The following is a 17,116-nucleotide window of genomic DNA, read 5'->3' on the forward strand; positions in this document are numbered from 1 at the left end:
TATTAAAAAATATATTACTTATACGTTCAAATAATATATTTAAAATGAGTTATAATTCTTATATGTTTTTTTATACATTATTCATAGATACTTATATAATAAAAAATTAATTTCATTATATATTTTATAAATAAACAATATATTAACGTAAGGAGATGGCAAAAATTTTAATAAATAATATTCATGAATTAAAATCATTATACGATGGTGTTGCTTCAATAAAAATAATTTCAAACCATAATAAACTTTTATAAACCTTTACAATTAATATTGACTTTTGTTTTTTTGTTTTTGCTACTTTTGAATTTTTTTATTAAATTTAAGAAAGAAAAATAAATAGATTAGCTCTAATAAAACTGACATTTATTAGTTTCCTTCTTATTTTTTTTTTAAAAATACACTTTTATAATATTTTTTACTTTTGATTCTTTTAACAAATCCACTTTTGTTTTCTTTTGGTTTTTTAAGTGCACCTTTGTTCTTATTTACCTTTTTCTCCCAGTCCTACCAAAGGTTGTTAAATGGCTTGATTTCTGCCGATTCTTAAAAATGACGAACTCATTATTTTATTTAGAAAAATATTACTCAAGTTGAATATTTTGTTCTCAGGTGGCTCAAAAGTTTGGACATCTATTAACGAAATATCGAGGCTTAGGCTAAAATATTGAACTAGCCGTTTAACAACACTACCTACCACTATTGTGTGGCCACTTTTATGGAGGTTACGTTTTGGTATATAGTGCATTTAATATTTTAAATAGCACAGAGTATAAGTAGTGGCTATTATTATGAGAATATGTAAGCCAATTCGATTTCATTTTAACAAGAAAATATTAAAATAAGGTGCATTTATTGTTATATCCTTTTTAATTGTTTAGATTAAAAATATTTGTTAATATTATTAAATAAATACACAGCATTTATTATTATTAAAAGAATACTAGCAATCTCATAAAATTTTATAAGATATTTAGTATTTAAAAAATTTTAACACACCGAAAACCGATTTTTTAAATCAGTTCTGTCCCAATATTTTTGGTCTTAACTAGACTTATGAACTTTCTTCACTAGATGATAATATCATAAACCATTGTTAAATAAATTATTTACGTAACTAACCAATAGCAATGCCCCACTAGTGTTTTTAACTTGGTTCATTTAAAAACTAAACTAAGTAGGAAATTTTATTTTTAATTAAGAAATAAATAAATTGTATTTGAATACCAAAAAAAAAGAAGGAAGTCTTTTTATTTATTTTTAGGGGCTTGGACTCCTTAACGGCGCAACTGGTCAGTTATCTTTATTCTGAATTATGGTGTTCTTGCTGATGTTAAATATATATTTATTTTTAGTCTGTATATTTATACTAAGGATAGTGCCCCCCCCCTTAGCAAAATCCTGATGGCTCAAACTGGCTTGATATTTTAATTTTTTTTTCGAAATGTGGGTTGAAAAACTGAGTTTCAAACTTTTATGAAAAAATTTGTAAATTAATTGTCGCCACTTCATTTTCACCACAAAATCGATATTATGGTATATTTATTAAAATTCCATTAAAATTTATTATATATAATCGTATAAATCAAATTTTTGAAAGGACTACGTTTAGATTAAATCAAAACAAAAGTATCTCCTTTTTGACAACTCTGCACCAAATATCTTCTTTTAAATTTTCTTTCGATTTTGTGACTACACTACAACCCCCCTCCCCTCCCTCCCCTATTTAACTTTTTTTACACGTTAAAATCCATATTTTTATTTTATTATATTTTTCATCATATATGGATATAGATTAGTGCTGTAAACATTTTTAAAAAATCGAACGCGTTCTCATGAAAAATTTTACGTTCGTTCAAAATTTTATGATAAATTTTTTTTTCAATTTAATTTAATAAAAATAAATATTTTATATTTTTAACACAATATATTAGCCATGTTAAAAATATATTATTTTGATATTATAATTATAAATGCAAATAATATAGCGAAAGGATAATTTTATTTATAAACAATTCTTCTTATTAATTTTTAATAACAATTGTTTTCAAAATTTTCATCTGATAGACAGGAACGCTTGGCAGTTAATACAGCATTAGCTATTCTAAAAACGCGCTCTACAGGCCACTCAGCGTTTTGCTTTACTAAAATCCACGAATGTGAAGTAGGAGGAGGGTATTTTGTATTTGCAACATTTCTACATAATTATTTTCAGGGCTAATATTGGCTCTAGTATGTGCTTGTTTGGTCTGTACGCGCATATGTATTTGGGAAAAAGATGTAGTGTAGATATGATTTTATTTTTTAAGAGGACCATAAAAATCTTTGAGACACAAGATGTAAGGGCTACGACTCGGTAATCAGTAAATTTTTGTGGGTCATTGATTTTAGGTAAATTACATAGGAAGGATTTGTTCTATTCCACTGGAGTATTTCCACTCTCCCATATTTTATTGAAGAGGGCTAATAGGAAAGAAGATATTGTCATAGGTGCTATTTTTAGATATTCTTCTGCGATATTACCCAGCCCTGGAGCTTTGTTTTTCCGTGGTTTTTTGCAGGGATGTGAACCCTTCGACAAAAAAAGGGGTCCGGGTTCGGGTACAGTAATAAAATTTAAAAAGGGTCCGGGGTTAGGGAACATAAAAAAAAATGACTTAAAATAAGAATTTTTTTTCATTCATTCATTATACTTCAATATATGCACATTTATAATTTACATATAAAAAACTTAAAAATGAAATAATTTATATTTTAAATGTTTTATTCTCGCACAATCATAATATCTTCTAAAATATCATCCTTGAGACTTCCACTTAATTAGACAATATATATTTCAAAGATGAAAATCCACGTTCTACGCTTTTCTTAAATAGATGTTATCTTTATAATATATAAATTATAGTACTTGGGTCGCCGGTACAGCCATGACGATTCTAGACAAGATTTATAATTCTGGATATATTGAAGAATTTTCTTCCCAGAATTTTAAAATATTTGTATCCTTATTTATTCTCTTAACATCTGAGAACTTTTCTATTAAAGATGCAATAGGTTTTTTGATTCTCCTTTCTATCTGATGATAATTTGATTTTTCTTTTCTCTATCTAAAAGTAAAATTTCAAGATCATCAATGTTGCTATCATTATCATCACTACAACCAGTATTCATTATTGTCGTAGCCTCCAATATATTGTAAATAATGGAGTTTTGTGTATTACATAAATCCTTAAGATGGTCTTTAGCCATTTGTTTTTGCTCAATACTAAATAAAACTTGATATCGAGTTGCTCTCGAATTTACATGTTTTCTAATATTTCATATGAAAAGGACTTGTAAATCTCTCTAATTCTAATCGACATTTAAGCCATATGCCATGATAAACATAATTGTTCTGATTGTAATCTTAACGTTGTTATTTTTAAAGGAACTAATACACTTGTAAGGTCATTTATTTGGCATCAATCATCTTCCGATAAAATGACTTCACATGCTCAAAATCATTACAGGAACCTTTCAAACTTAATAATCGAGCTTCATACAAATTGAGGACCAACGTGTTGTGCAATCTAATAATGTCATAGACCTTTTCATTGATTTTAATATTCTTACAATTCTGGTTCTTAAATATTTAACAACATCCCTTGCTTTATCGATAGTTTTAAAGTGATTATTTTTTAGGCAAACATTAATAGCCAATTATAAAGTATGGGCTGCACATCTGATATAAAATATTTGTGGGGAAATCTATTAATAAATTTACATAATAATTATTATCTACAATAGAAAATAATTATTATATCAATCTTTAAATAAAATGAAAGTCCAGGAAGAAAATTGTAAGAAAAACGCGAAGATAAAATAAATGATTCCACAAAAAAAAGTTAAAAAAATTTATATTATTTTTTTGACACCTAGAACCCTTAGACCCACCACCTTTAAAAAGAGTTCGGATACAGCCAGAATATGAGGGTTCGGGTTCACATCCCTGGTTTTTTGATTCCATTTGATATTTCATTTAAAAACCAGACGGGGGTGAGGCGAGGTTTGTATTTATGTTAGTTGGTAGAGTAGCTTTACGTAAGTCGAAGAGCATCATATAATAATCAAGCCATGATGTCATTTGTTCGTCCTGGTCAATGATTACTTTTCCATTTCCTAAAACTATAGAGGGAGGTTTAAACTGCAAGTCTTACAGAAATATTATAATTTTTATAGCCGTCATAATTCCTATTTTCTTTCCTATCTTTATCTATATCAAAGGTTTTTTTGCTATGTCTATCACTCCTTAGTAATCTCTGTATGTTTTTCCATAAGTCGTTATTCGAGCCATTCTTTCCTTGAAAAATAAACTTATATTTTTTAGTGTTGTTAAACGGCTCGTTTTGAGCCGATTTTTTAAAACGGCTAACTCAATATTTTGTCCAGAAAAATATCGCCTAAGCCTCGAGATTTCTATAATATATGACTAGACTTTTGTTCCTTCTATGAGCAAAATCTTCAGGCTTGCGTAATATTTTCTGGATGAAATATTGAGTTAGCCGTTTTTAAAAATCGTCTTAAAACGAGCCGTTTTTTAATGATAACAAATGAGTATATTAATAAAACATTAATAAATCTTATTAAAAATCTGCAAATAGGAAATCGGATTAGGGCCTAATATTTTTAAAAAAAAATCGGGTCGGGTTAGAAGGGCTTTGGAATTTTTTTTTAAATATATCTAAATATATCAATTTTATGTTAAATTTTTTATGTAATATAAAAATATTTGATTTTATTTATAAAAACTAGACGCCATGTAACATATATCTTTTATTTTGAGTAATTATAAAAATGAATTTCTATATTTAAATTAATGTTGGCCAAGCCGACAAAACTTTTTTAAAAAAATTTCGGGTTCGGGCCGGAAAAACATTTTTAAAATAATTTCCGGCCGGGCCGGGCTTGAAAAATTAGGCCTGATACAGATCACTAATTCTTATTGCAAATACAATATTTTTATTAAAAATAGTATAATATATAAATATTATGACTAAGAATTCATTATAATTACGTTTTGAATATAAAAATTTTATGACTAAGATCATATTATAATAATCTAGCAATTTTATGATTTGAATTTATAAAGGGAGGTGTATTTTTCTCTGAGATTTGACTAATTTATCTAGAATCAAATTTTTATCTAGAATAATCTCCTTATAAATATTTAATATTACGAATCATTTAAACGGCTTTCACCGGTGCTATTTCTAAAATAGGTAACATTTTCAAAATTGAAGAAGTCCTTTCATTAGTGCAGGTGCTAATCGGTAAGGTAGCTAAAATAAAAAGCAAAGTTTTAATATTAGGCAGAGAATCTAAAGTGCTATTACGATGGAAAGGGCCTGTAGCATTTTTTGGTCTCAAAGAGTACTCTATTCTGTCAAAATTTTTATACCAAAATTCGACATCACAAAGTAACTTATCATACGATCCTAATAATTCATCAGAATAAAACTCTGAGACTTAATATCCTCTCGCGTTTCAAGTGTATTCAGACTCAACCGGCAAAAGAAAATGAAAGCTGTTTAGAATAAAATTGTGACTAATAAATCTTTCCTTTAATTGAAATAAAAATGTATCAATAAGGGGAGTAAAAATTTTATAAAAATCCTCAATCGTAGATGCATCAATATTTAAGCGATTGGACTATCTAGAAACTACTCTAGGCTTAAAATTTTTAATTCCAAACATATTAGTTATCACCTTTACTTTCTCATTATATTTACCAAATTAAATGATTTTTCTTTTATTTAAAAAATTAATTAAAATTTTTAAAATCTAATTAGTTTATAACAATATAAATTTTATTATTAAATTTATAAATATCTAATTTAACTATGCTAGAAAAAATTTACAATATAATTTTATTGTTATTTAATATTTTACAATATATTTTTATTGTTATTTAATATTTTACAATATATTTTTATTGTTATTTAATATTTTACATATAATTTTTTAATATATATTTTTAAACATGTTATCATTTAAAATTGACAATTCTTATTTGTTTTTTCAAATATATTTCATTTTCATATCTTATATAATTTTATTTATAAATTGAAACCGTTTTTAAATAAAATTATTCCCAAAAGAAAAAATTAAAAAAAATTTTTTTAAATTAAAAATTTTTTTTTCGGAGAACCCCCCCCCCCCCTCCCTCCTTGTCTACGCCACTGTAATTGATACTAGTAAACATTTAAAAAAAAATAGAACGCGTTCAACGTTCATTGACAAAAATCTAACACGTTCACTTTCAAAAAAAAAGATACGTGTTCACGTTCGTTCAAAATTTTATGATAAATTTTTTAATATAATCTAATATAAATAAATGTCTTATATTTTTTAGTGTTGTTAAACGGCTCATTTTGAGCCGTTTTTTTAAAACGGCTAACTCAATATTTTATCCAGAAAAATATCGCCTAAGCCTCGAGATTTCTATAATATATGACTAGACTTTTGTTCCTTCTATGAGCAAAATCTTCAGGCTTGCGTAATATTTTTCTGGATGAAATATTGAGTTGGCCGTTTTTAAAAATCGTCTCAAAACGAGCCGTTTAACAACACTAATATTTTTTAACACAATAATATATTAGCCAAGTTAAATAATAATATAGTTTTATTTTGATTATATAATTATAAATACCATATTATACAGCAAATAAAAAGATATTTTTATTTATAAAAAATTTTTCTTATTAATTTTTAATAACAATTATTTTTCAAAATTTTCATCTGATAGACAGGAACGCTTGGCAGTTAATACAGCATTAGTTATACTAAAAACGCGCTCAACAGGGGCAGATGAGGGAATTGCGGTATTAATTATACTTAATAAACAACAACTCTTTTAACATGGGGAATTTATTAAAAACATTTATTGTTTCTTTGCTTCAGAAAATTGAGATCAGTTATTTTCCTCCAATCTTCTACTTCCTCGTCAAAAAGAGGATATTTCGAAATTAACAGTTTTTGCATTCTAGGGTTTTCAATGCATTTTTTTAACGCTATAAGTTTATTTTTATAGGTTCATTCTGTGAAAGTTTTATCCATGGCCATTGATGCTTGAATACTGGATATATAATTGCATAAAGAACTTATTGATCTTCATATATATGTTCGAATCTTTAAAAAAAATAAATATGTAATTAATTTAATAGTGATGGGTTTAATACCTTTTATTAATCCCATTTAATATTGCGTCTATCAATGGTTGACCGTATTTGAGGCCACTAATTTTTTTTAATTTTAAAATAACTATTGTTATTGTTGGGGTCAAATAGCCCAAATGCAGTTTTTCTTCTAATTTAATGATTTTACTTAGTTATATTACATAATATAATTAATATTACAATCAAATGTCGTTTTAAATTGGGAAGATTTTGACACTGATATAATACTTTTTGGACACATTTTACACTTGGTAAATATTGAATTAGTTCCTTTATAGGATGTTACTATAAAATATTTATCATATTTGTCCATGGTAATATTAATATCCGATTTTGAATTTTCAGAATCAGATGATGATGATAAAATAATAATATTCATGCTTATGCTAATCTATTAAATTAAAATATAAACAATAATATTCAGATTAATAAACTATAATAATGGCATGTTAAAAAAATTGAAATGTGAGAAAAAGGAAAAACAGCTGATTATAAAATATAAGAGTTTTTTCTTAAAAATTTCTGATTAATATTAAATTTTTCAAATAAATAAAAATAAAAAGTGTTTTTAAAATTGAACGAACGTTAAATTCGAACGCGTTCGTCATAAAAAAGGAACGCGTTCACGTTCAAAGTTCGTCAAAAATAAAAGGAACGCCGTTCATCATATTTTTCAAAAAAACGAACTTCGTTGAACGCGTTTACAACACTAATTGATATTTTAACGCTGTCAAACCACTGATGAATAATAGAGATGAAGAAATTAATTTGGGATTACTGCCGAACCCTCACGAAGAGGTATGCGTTTTTTTCTCGGTGGCAAAAAAAGGTATTTTCAATTTTAAAGTTCTTATTTTTGCAGAAATCAAGAAGTTCTTACTATTTTCGCTATTCGGTTGTTGTATGGTAGCATTTGCAGTGATATTACTGCTAACATATTCTGCTTCTTTACCAATTTTCAGGTTTAGATCGCCTAAAAAATTATTATATTATCATTATGTCAATGAAGCCTAATCTTTCATTTCTATTTGGTGGGGCATAGAAATTTGCTGTTATTGTGAGCCTAAAATTTGTGTTTAAATCGTTCAGATATGGTACGAATTTGATGATTAATTTATATATTCGTTTATTTATTAGGAATGCTATCTTAGATAAGCTTTTGGAAGTGGTATAGGAGCAAAATATTTTATAATCATTCTTATAATGTCTACTTTCTCCGCTTCTAACATCCTTAAGAGAACCGCTAGTTTGTTTTTCATTCCATTTATATTAAGGAACTCAATTTGTAACTTGCCAGTGAATTTGTTGTCTTTTGTTATACTAACTTGAATCCTAGAAAATTTTATAAAGATCCAGGTGACGTTAGAAGAAATTTTATTTGGTTTAGATTAAAGATTTGAAAAAAAGTTATAGTAAAGGAAAATTTAATTTAAAAATATTTAGCTCTTATCAGTTAAAAAAAATTGAAAATATGAAAAAGGAAAAACAGCTGATTAACAAATATAGGACTTTTTTCTTAAAAAATTTGGATTAATATTAAATTTTTCTAATAAATAAAAAGTGTACGAACGTTGAATTCGAAAGTGTTTGTCAAAAAAAAGGAACGTGTTCACGTTCAAAGTTCGTCAAAAATAAAAGGAACGCCGTTCATCATTTTTTTCAAAAAAACGAACTTCATGAACGCGTTCATTTACAACACTAATATAGATGCCTTGAAAAGAATATTTATAACTTTCATCTCTTACAAAATAATAGTAATTATATATATCAAAAATAAAACTTATGCAATTTTTATCTCACTATTTTTTTCACCCTCCCCCCCCCCCCCCAATTTAATTATTATCACTAGTATTCTACTATAAAAATTTAAACATTATTTCGTTTGATTATGTTTTAAACGGTTTTAATCTTATTTTAAACTACAATATACAATAATAATATTACTTTAGAAAATGCATGTAAGTTTCAAACAAAACTTAATATTTATAAAAAAAACATTTTAATCTATAAAAAGGGCCGACACGTGAAGACCGGACAATTGGCAGCAATCAAGATTATGAGTGTTACTTCGGTTTGAATTTATATCAATCATATATTTAGTTTAGTTATGGTAGAAAAATGAAGCAATACGTCACACGTGACTAGCAAAATTAATATTAACCTAGACTGACAATTCATTTATTGATGCATCCATTGAGGAAAGCTTTAATCAATGTCATTGGATGTATTAAACGTTATCGAAAGGCATTTCGTCTAAGTGCCTTTCGAATTTCGTCTAAATTGTTTTCTATGGCAGATTTCAATATATGTACACTTCTTATCGTCAGTATAAGTTAGAATTTTTAAATAGCCGGGCCGGGTTGAATATTTTAAATTGCCGTTATTATTTATAAAGTGAAAAATTAATATATTTATTTTTAAATCCAGGTTGGGCCAAATTTTTTTTTTAAATCCGGGTCTGGCCTTGCAAATGATACCTCTGCAGATCTCTGGTATTAATGCCATTGGAAATAGATTTATACCAAGCCGCCATTTTAACAAAATTTAACGGAGACATTTCATCACTATTCCTAAAGTCAATAGCGATATTATCCACACACCCCCCCCCCCCAATAAATCACAATTAGCAAACCATACCCCTTACCCCTCTTATTTTTAATGACGATCTTGCGTCTTACTCTACCCCATGGTAGAAATTTCTATAGTCAACGTTTTGATTTATTTTACAATAAATAGATAATTTTTAAAATTATTTGGGAACTCTAAAAAAAATTTTAAATATCTTAATTTAAAATAATCATGATTCAATTCAATATTAAAGGTATAGAAGAGAAATACAATTGAAAAATTAAGGTGTTCCTTGGAAACTCAAATAATTTCCTCGAAACACCGATGTGGGATGGGCTTAAAAAATTACAATCTTTTTTTTTATTAACATATTATTTAAAATATAATAACCTACGCTAAAAACCGGAAAGGTTATAATTGAGAAACATTTGTTAAATATAAGATTTCTGAATCCGAAATCATACCACTAAAAACGAGTTAATATTTTATTATTATAAGTAGATTTAGGATTTACTGTATATCATGATGACTATATTTAAAAGAAATTTTTAAAAAAATTTCCAACATATTATCTTAATTAATTTTTATAATTAAATTTTTTTAGGAAGAAGAAGAAGAAATAAAGTTGGAAATTAATGTCCTTAAAAAGGTAATAAATTCGTTTCTTTATCATATCCTGTGTATGTAATAATCTCCTAACACACATTGAGCTTATTAGTCATTGTACATAATATTGTTATATTTATAAATAGATTTAGACAAATTTAGACTTTAAAAATAAAATATTTTTTAACACATTCGATATTTAAGTTTAAAAATAATAAATTTAAAGGAATCACATATATTAGGCAATATTATTTTTTTAAGTTATCAGCTTGATGATGACCGATTTAAAAACCCATCTGTTCAAAACTAATCGGTCTTTCTCATTGTTTTTTAAATTAGTCTTTATCTGGCTGAAAATATTTTTAAAAATTGGTCAGTGACACGGTTCGAACCAAACCATTGGCCTTTATTATTCGCTACGAATTTACGAATACGTTATTAGTAGGCATTGGTTTATATTCATGTTACATAGTAAAATCTGACCTAGTTATGCAAACTTTGTATATCAGAATTTTTGTGCTAGTTACTTAACGATAAAAATCATATTTAACATTTTCGATTGTTATTTTCGATTTAAAATATATATATCTTCCTTTACAGTATTCTCATCACAGGAATATAGCGACTTATTACGGAGCTTTCATTAAACATTCACCCGGCAAAGATAGTCAGTTATGGGTTAGAAATATTATTACTTAACTTGGAGGCTTTTTTCCAATTTTATATAATATCGGAGACCTAGGTCCGGCCTTTTTTAAAATTTTTTAGTGAATCGAGATTATTTTTGTCCATATTTTTAATAACTTCAAATGAAAGTCTAAAGTATGAGAATAAATGTTTAGATAATTCATCATATGTTAAATAGTTTATTGATAGGTTAACGTCAATGTGTTTTTTCAGTTGGTGTTTTATTTTTTCAATTCAACTTTAAATCATTTTTTAAGCGCTTTTTTTAAATTTACAACATGAGTTCGCTGGAAATATTCCAACATGTGTTAATAACCTACTCTGTGATTTCTATAAAATTTTGTCATGAACTTTTAAACATAATATAATTGATATCACTTTTTTTTTATAATCATATCATTTTACAAATGGGCCCCCGAACCTGGATTTGGTATGGGCCTGGAGGTCTCTAATATATAATTATATTTATATCTAAACGAAAATTATATAAATATGTTATATAATAACGCTCTTAACGTTCCTTTATAAGCACTCTAATTTTTTTATAGCACAACGAAGTCTCAATTATATTATAAGGTCGAGATAGCGAAATTTTTATTAATGTCTTAATAAGATCATATGACCAGGCGCATAGCCAGAATGGATCTATATTATCTAGTTTTCTAAATCTTGATATAATAATATTCTTGTACATTTTTTTTGAAAAATATTAAATTGTTGTGTAATTATAATTAAATAATTTACTAATACATTCCATTGGGAAGAAAAAATTGGCTGTCCTATTGAATCTAATAATATATCAACATGAAATATCTGGTTCAGGCCTTTGATATTTCTCCAAGGGCAATCAAAATAGGCTCTTCTAGATCCAAAAATGTAACAGTTTGATGTCGAAGGCCTCATCGTGTCTGGCATGCTTTTTGTAGCACAAGAAGTTTTAAAAATAATTTTATTCAACAATCTCTCAGGATGTTTATAACCTCCTGAAGACCTTATTTCTTCATTATCTTCGTAGATTCTTCATTTTGTTTAATACTTTTATTTGCAATCATTGTGCATCAGATTGTGAAGATGAATCATCAGTTATTATCATTTCTGGTATTGGGTTATATATATTTATGTTAAATTATATTAATTTTCGGTTTTTGGTTGATAAAATTTTTTATTTCCATCAGTTTTTAAGGTTTAAAAGAAATATAAGAAAATATTCTTCAAATTTTCACGGAAAAAAATATTAATACACATGGAAGAAATATAAAATTTAATTAATTATTTCTGCGACCATAGGGTAAGGGGCTAACTTTCAAAGAGTTCTTACACATTTGGAAATCTCTAATTAGTTATTTAATTTGCAACAGCAACAAATGATTGGCTGATGGGATAATTGATAAAACTGATAATCAGGCTTGACAATGTGACTGAACAGGATACAACACATGTTTTTATGCTTTTAAGCCCTTAAAAGACTATCGTATTTATTATGCTAAAACTACCACAATTAATTTATCTTTCTTCCATCCCTTTAACTATCAAATTTTATTTTTATGAATCGTTATTCATTTATTGATTTTTTAAACAAAAATATTTTGACCCTTAAAATTAAAATTAATCAATAAAAAATATCTGTCTTTGTGAGACGAAAGTTTGCTTTTTATATTTTTTTTGTTTAAATTATTATATAATTTGTTTATAACTAATTTATTTATCTCTTTAAAAAAGAAGTATATATATTATATCTTATCTTTTTTATAGATCATAACGGTCCCGGGCATTTACTATTTTTCTAAAGGTTTTCCAGCTAGCTCTTTTAATTAGGCCCGCGGGCCAACCTTTTGGGCCGTGCATATCTAATCTATTTTATTCGCTCATATTCTTGATTTAAGTGTATAAGCGATTCAGCATACTCGAGCATTTTAACCTTCATTTCCAAATCACCCATAGAATTAACATTGAAACGCTCTCAATCGTTCATAACTTTTAATTAAAGACATACATAGCCTTATTTTTTGGCTTAAGAACTATTCTACGCTAATAAGTAGTATATCCCCGCCTTAATCGAATCCGGAATTTTATATTCATAATAACATTTCTGAGATAAGGTTAATTTTGTAAATTCAACTTTAAATAGGGTCGCCACCCAACATTGATAATTTTATGTTCGGGTTAAATTGAGTCAGAAATTTATTTTTTTAAAAATTCCCAGGTTGGATTAGGAAAATGCTTTTCTTCCATTGGGTTTGGTTAAAAAAAATTTCTCTTTCGCAGGCCTCTACTTCAAACACTCTTTGGAGTAATTTTTTAATATAATATTTTTTTGAAATACAATAACTATCAAAACCCATGCCAAAATAATTGACTAAATTGAAATTTATAAAAAAAAAGTGGAATATTACAAAAGTTTTATTATAAACAGTTTAAAAAAAGAAAACATATAATACATAATAATTAAGAATTTACATTTTTTGTTGTTTTATCACCATTTTTTAAAAAAAAGCTCGTGATGGAATATTGCGGTGCTGGGTCCATCACTGATTTAGTCAAAGCTACTAAGACCAACAGTCTCAAAGAGGAATGGATAGCTTATGTTTGTAGAGAAATATTGAGGGTTAATATATTCTTTTATTTATTTATATTTTTTATAGTAGTTCCTGCTTTATATTTATATATAAAATAATGTAATTGTTTAAGATTAATAATCCTAGTTTTTGGGTCTTAATCAAGTTGAAGGTAAAATGAAAGCTGCGCAAATTCGTGCACTTTATTAATATAAGGGCGAGATACGACTATAATATTGCAAAAAAATACGTTTCCTCCTTTCCGAAATTAATTATAACTTAAATATTCATAATTGATATTCATCTTAAGTGAACATTTATTATTGAACACGAAAGAGCGCGTACATGCTTTTTCGTTCATATTAAACAAAAGTGGTTAGCAGTGTCACTGAGTATTGTTATTTTTAAAACGGCTAACCCAATATTTTAGCGAAAAATATTACGCAAGCTTGGAGATTTAGCTCATAGATATCATAAAGGTTTGGACATCTATTAGTGAAATATCGAAGAAATTATTTTCCCTAAAATTAATTCAAAATTGATTGTTGAGATGTTTAACAACACTATACTACTATCATTATTGAAGCATGAATTTTTATCATATTATATCGTATATTCATATTTTTCTATATAATATTAATAACATTCTTTGACCATTAAAGCGATAAATCATTGATTGTTATATTATCAATTTTTATATTATTTTTGGGATTAAAACAGGGATTGAGTCATTTGCATTCGAACAAGGTTATCCATCGTGATATCAAAGGACAGAACGTGTTATTGACTGATAACGCAGATGTTAAATTAGGTATAATTAATTTTTGGTTAAAAGGGGGTAGGTATATTTTTTAACCTATGGCTTCGCATTCATGCAATATAGGTCTTTGGTTAAAAGGGGGTAGGTATTATTTTACCTATAGCTTTCATTCATGCAATATAGGTCTTCAGTTCTACATAAAATACTATTTGTAATGATCTTATAAATAAAATTTTTAAAATTGAATTCTAATGATTTCAATGTTTTTTGTTTATTTTAGTCGATTTTGGAGTCTCAGCTCAGTTAGATAGAACTGTTAGTCGTAGAAGCACGTTCATTGGTACTCCATATTGGTAAACAATATTTTGTCTATATATATTTTAATTTATACATATTTGGTTTTTTTTTAAATTATAATAACGAGAACTGTCGACTACTTTAGTTACATTTCACTTTACTCTGAAAAGATAATTCGTTGAATAGGCGCTGAGGATTCAGGGGGTATGATAATTTATAAACAAAGTTTTTAATGCTAGGAAATTGTTAAAATTTTTATCTCTAAAGATGTATCTATTCTTTAGACGAGTTTATCCGAATCACTCCATTATAAAATAACGTGTTTTTTAAATATGTTGGGAAAGAGCCTTAGAACAAATTCTTTCCATAGATTACTTATTTATATCAATATCTTTGCTTAAAATCAAATACTTTGATTTTATTCATTTGACCTTGGTCATGTTGAATATAATTTTTTTTAATATTATTCTAACTAGAACTCTAATACAGTTGAAACATTCAATAGGCCAATAAAAAAAGAGTTGAAATAAGAATGAAATACCCGTATAATTTAATTGGTTTTTAAAACTAGATTTTATAATTATTTTTTTTATATTTATACAAATATTAGGCCTGAGTATTAAACAAAAAAATTAAAATATTAATTAACGAGTTTCCTATAAAGTAAGGAATTATTTTATTAAATTACTTTTTCAAATAGTAACCTCATTAGTGACTACATTACTTTTGTGTCGCGTTACTATACAGCTCTGATCAGGTTAAAGATTTAAAAGGATAGCATTTAACAAAATATAATATATGAAAATTGGTTAAAGGAAGTATTCGATATTACTATCCTAACCTGTCACAGATGACGGGAATCACAAATGGTCGTGAATATGAAAGAGGATGAATCATAATTGATGATGAGTATTTTAAAAAGTGACATAAATGAAATTATGCTCAAATTTTTTTTTAAAATAATTAAAATAAAAGCAAAAAATTTATTGGGCAAATATAACATCAATACAATATGTATTCATAAAAGTAAGTGATTTTTGGTGCAAGAGAAAATATGTGATATTGAATATAAAATAAAATAATTGTGCATCTCGTTCATAGAACAAAAATTAGAATTAAATTTTTGTTTTATTTATCAGAGCCTAATTAAAAGGGAGAAGTGATCGCATCCCTAAGGAAATATTGCAGATTTTGCATTTTTGGTTATTATTATACACTTGGAAATGAATTGTAATAAAAAATATATTAGTATTACATAAATTATGAGTAATTTTATTTATTACTGAATTCATATTCTTATTTGCTTATTCACCATAAAATGGCAAAAAATAATCGCTATGTGCAATTTCTGATCGAATCCAATCGATATATGCAATTTTTGATCAAAATACCAAAAAAATTAAGCCCTCATCCTTCCACATTTTATATTAGGGCAGACCCGTGCAAACAAGTTGGGGGAGGGGGCGTATTTTAAATATTATATAAATTATGCTTAATATTAGTTCATTACAAAATATTAGTAAACCGACACGTTTAAATTAAACAGGCTCGTGAATAAAATTCATTTTTTAAAATAAAAACATGTTAAACGAACGACCTTCCTTTTATTTTGGTCATGTTGTTTTGGTTGTTTACGGTAATTTGATGCAGAAAAAGATGAAAAACATATAAAATAATTAGTAGATATCAGAGTTGTTAAAGTATTTAGATATAATAATGTTGTATCTCTATCTAGATACAGTTTTGTAAAAAGGATCTCTATCTGTTTTAAGATACATTCTGATATACTTTTATTTAAAGCTTTTTTATATTAAAATAAAAATATTTGAATGCAAAATTCATTTTAATTCATATGAGCATATATTTAAATAAATGTATACAAAAATTTTAAGATTAATATAATAAAAAAAATATGTGTAGAAAATATTAAAACTTATAAAAATATTAAAACTTAAATATATAAAAAAAATATTTAAATATTATTTTTTTCCACCATTTAAATCTATAGATATCAGTTCAAGATTGTAAAGGATATTTTTATCATGTACGTTAAAACGTACTGCAAACGCAAACTCTCAATTTGTTCATAAAGGAATATAAATCCTTGCTTAGTCACGACGCCTATTAATTATTAAAAACAATGCCATTCATGCGTAAAATAATTTTAAGGGAATAAATTTATTTCAAGTTTTTTAAAAAAATTTTATAGATACACCCCTGACATTTAATGAATAAATTATAAGTTTAATGTAATGATATTTTTAAATTAAATTCTTGCTTTAAAGAAGAATTTGTTCGAAAGAATGATAAAAATAGGGGTATTGACATTTTTTATTATTATCTTGTTTACATTTTTGTGCTCTCATAATAAGAGTTTTTGTTTGAGACCAACGGCTAACCAGGTATATAAGTATTATAAAAATTGTATCTGT

At 26.3% G+C, this 17,116-nt stretch overlaps 1 protein-coding gene across 4 annotated transcripts in view; it reads left to right on the forward strand.

Annotated features, from left to right (window-relative positions):
- LOC135931237 (serine/threonine-protein kinase DDB_G0283821-like) overlaps positions 1 to 17,116 on the forward strand; it is a 61,325-nt gene that overhangs the window by 24,587 nt on the left and 19,622 nt on the right. For 3 of the 4 annotated variants that reach the window (XM_065468209.1, XM_065468208.1, XM_065468211.1), the window contains exons 3-8: positions 9,226 to 9,282; positions 10,384 to 10,428; positions 10,986 to 11,063; positions 13,567 to 13,677; positions 14,348 to 14,438; positions 14,668 to 14,740. In XM_065468209.1, coding sequence (XP_065324281.1) covers positions 9,226 to 9,282; positions 10,384 to 10,428; positions 10,986 to 11,063; positions 13,567 to 13,677; positions 14,348 to 14,438; positions 14,668 to 14,740 — 455 coding nt within the window. The remainder of the gene's footprint in view (positions 1 to 9,225; positions 9,283 to 10,383; positions 10,429 to 10,985; positions 11,064 to 13,566; positions 13,678 to 14,347; positions 14,439 to 14,667; positions 14,741 to 17,116) is intronic. The other variant, XM_065468210.1, reaches the window with a different exon arrangement.

Source organism: Gordionus sp. m RMFG-2023, chromosome 1 (assembly GCF_954871325.1).
Source record: "Gordionus sp. m RMFG-2023 chromosome 1, tfGorSpeb1-WG-v2, whole genome shotgun sequence".
Lineage (NCBI taxonomy): Eukaryota > Metazoa > Nematomorpha > Gordioida > Chordodea > Parachordodidae > Gordionus > Gordionus sp. m RMFG-2023.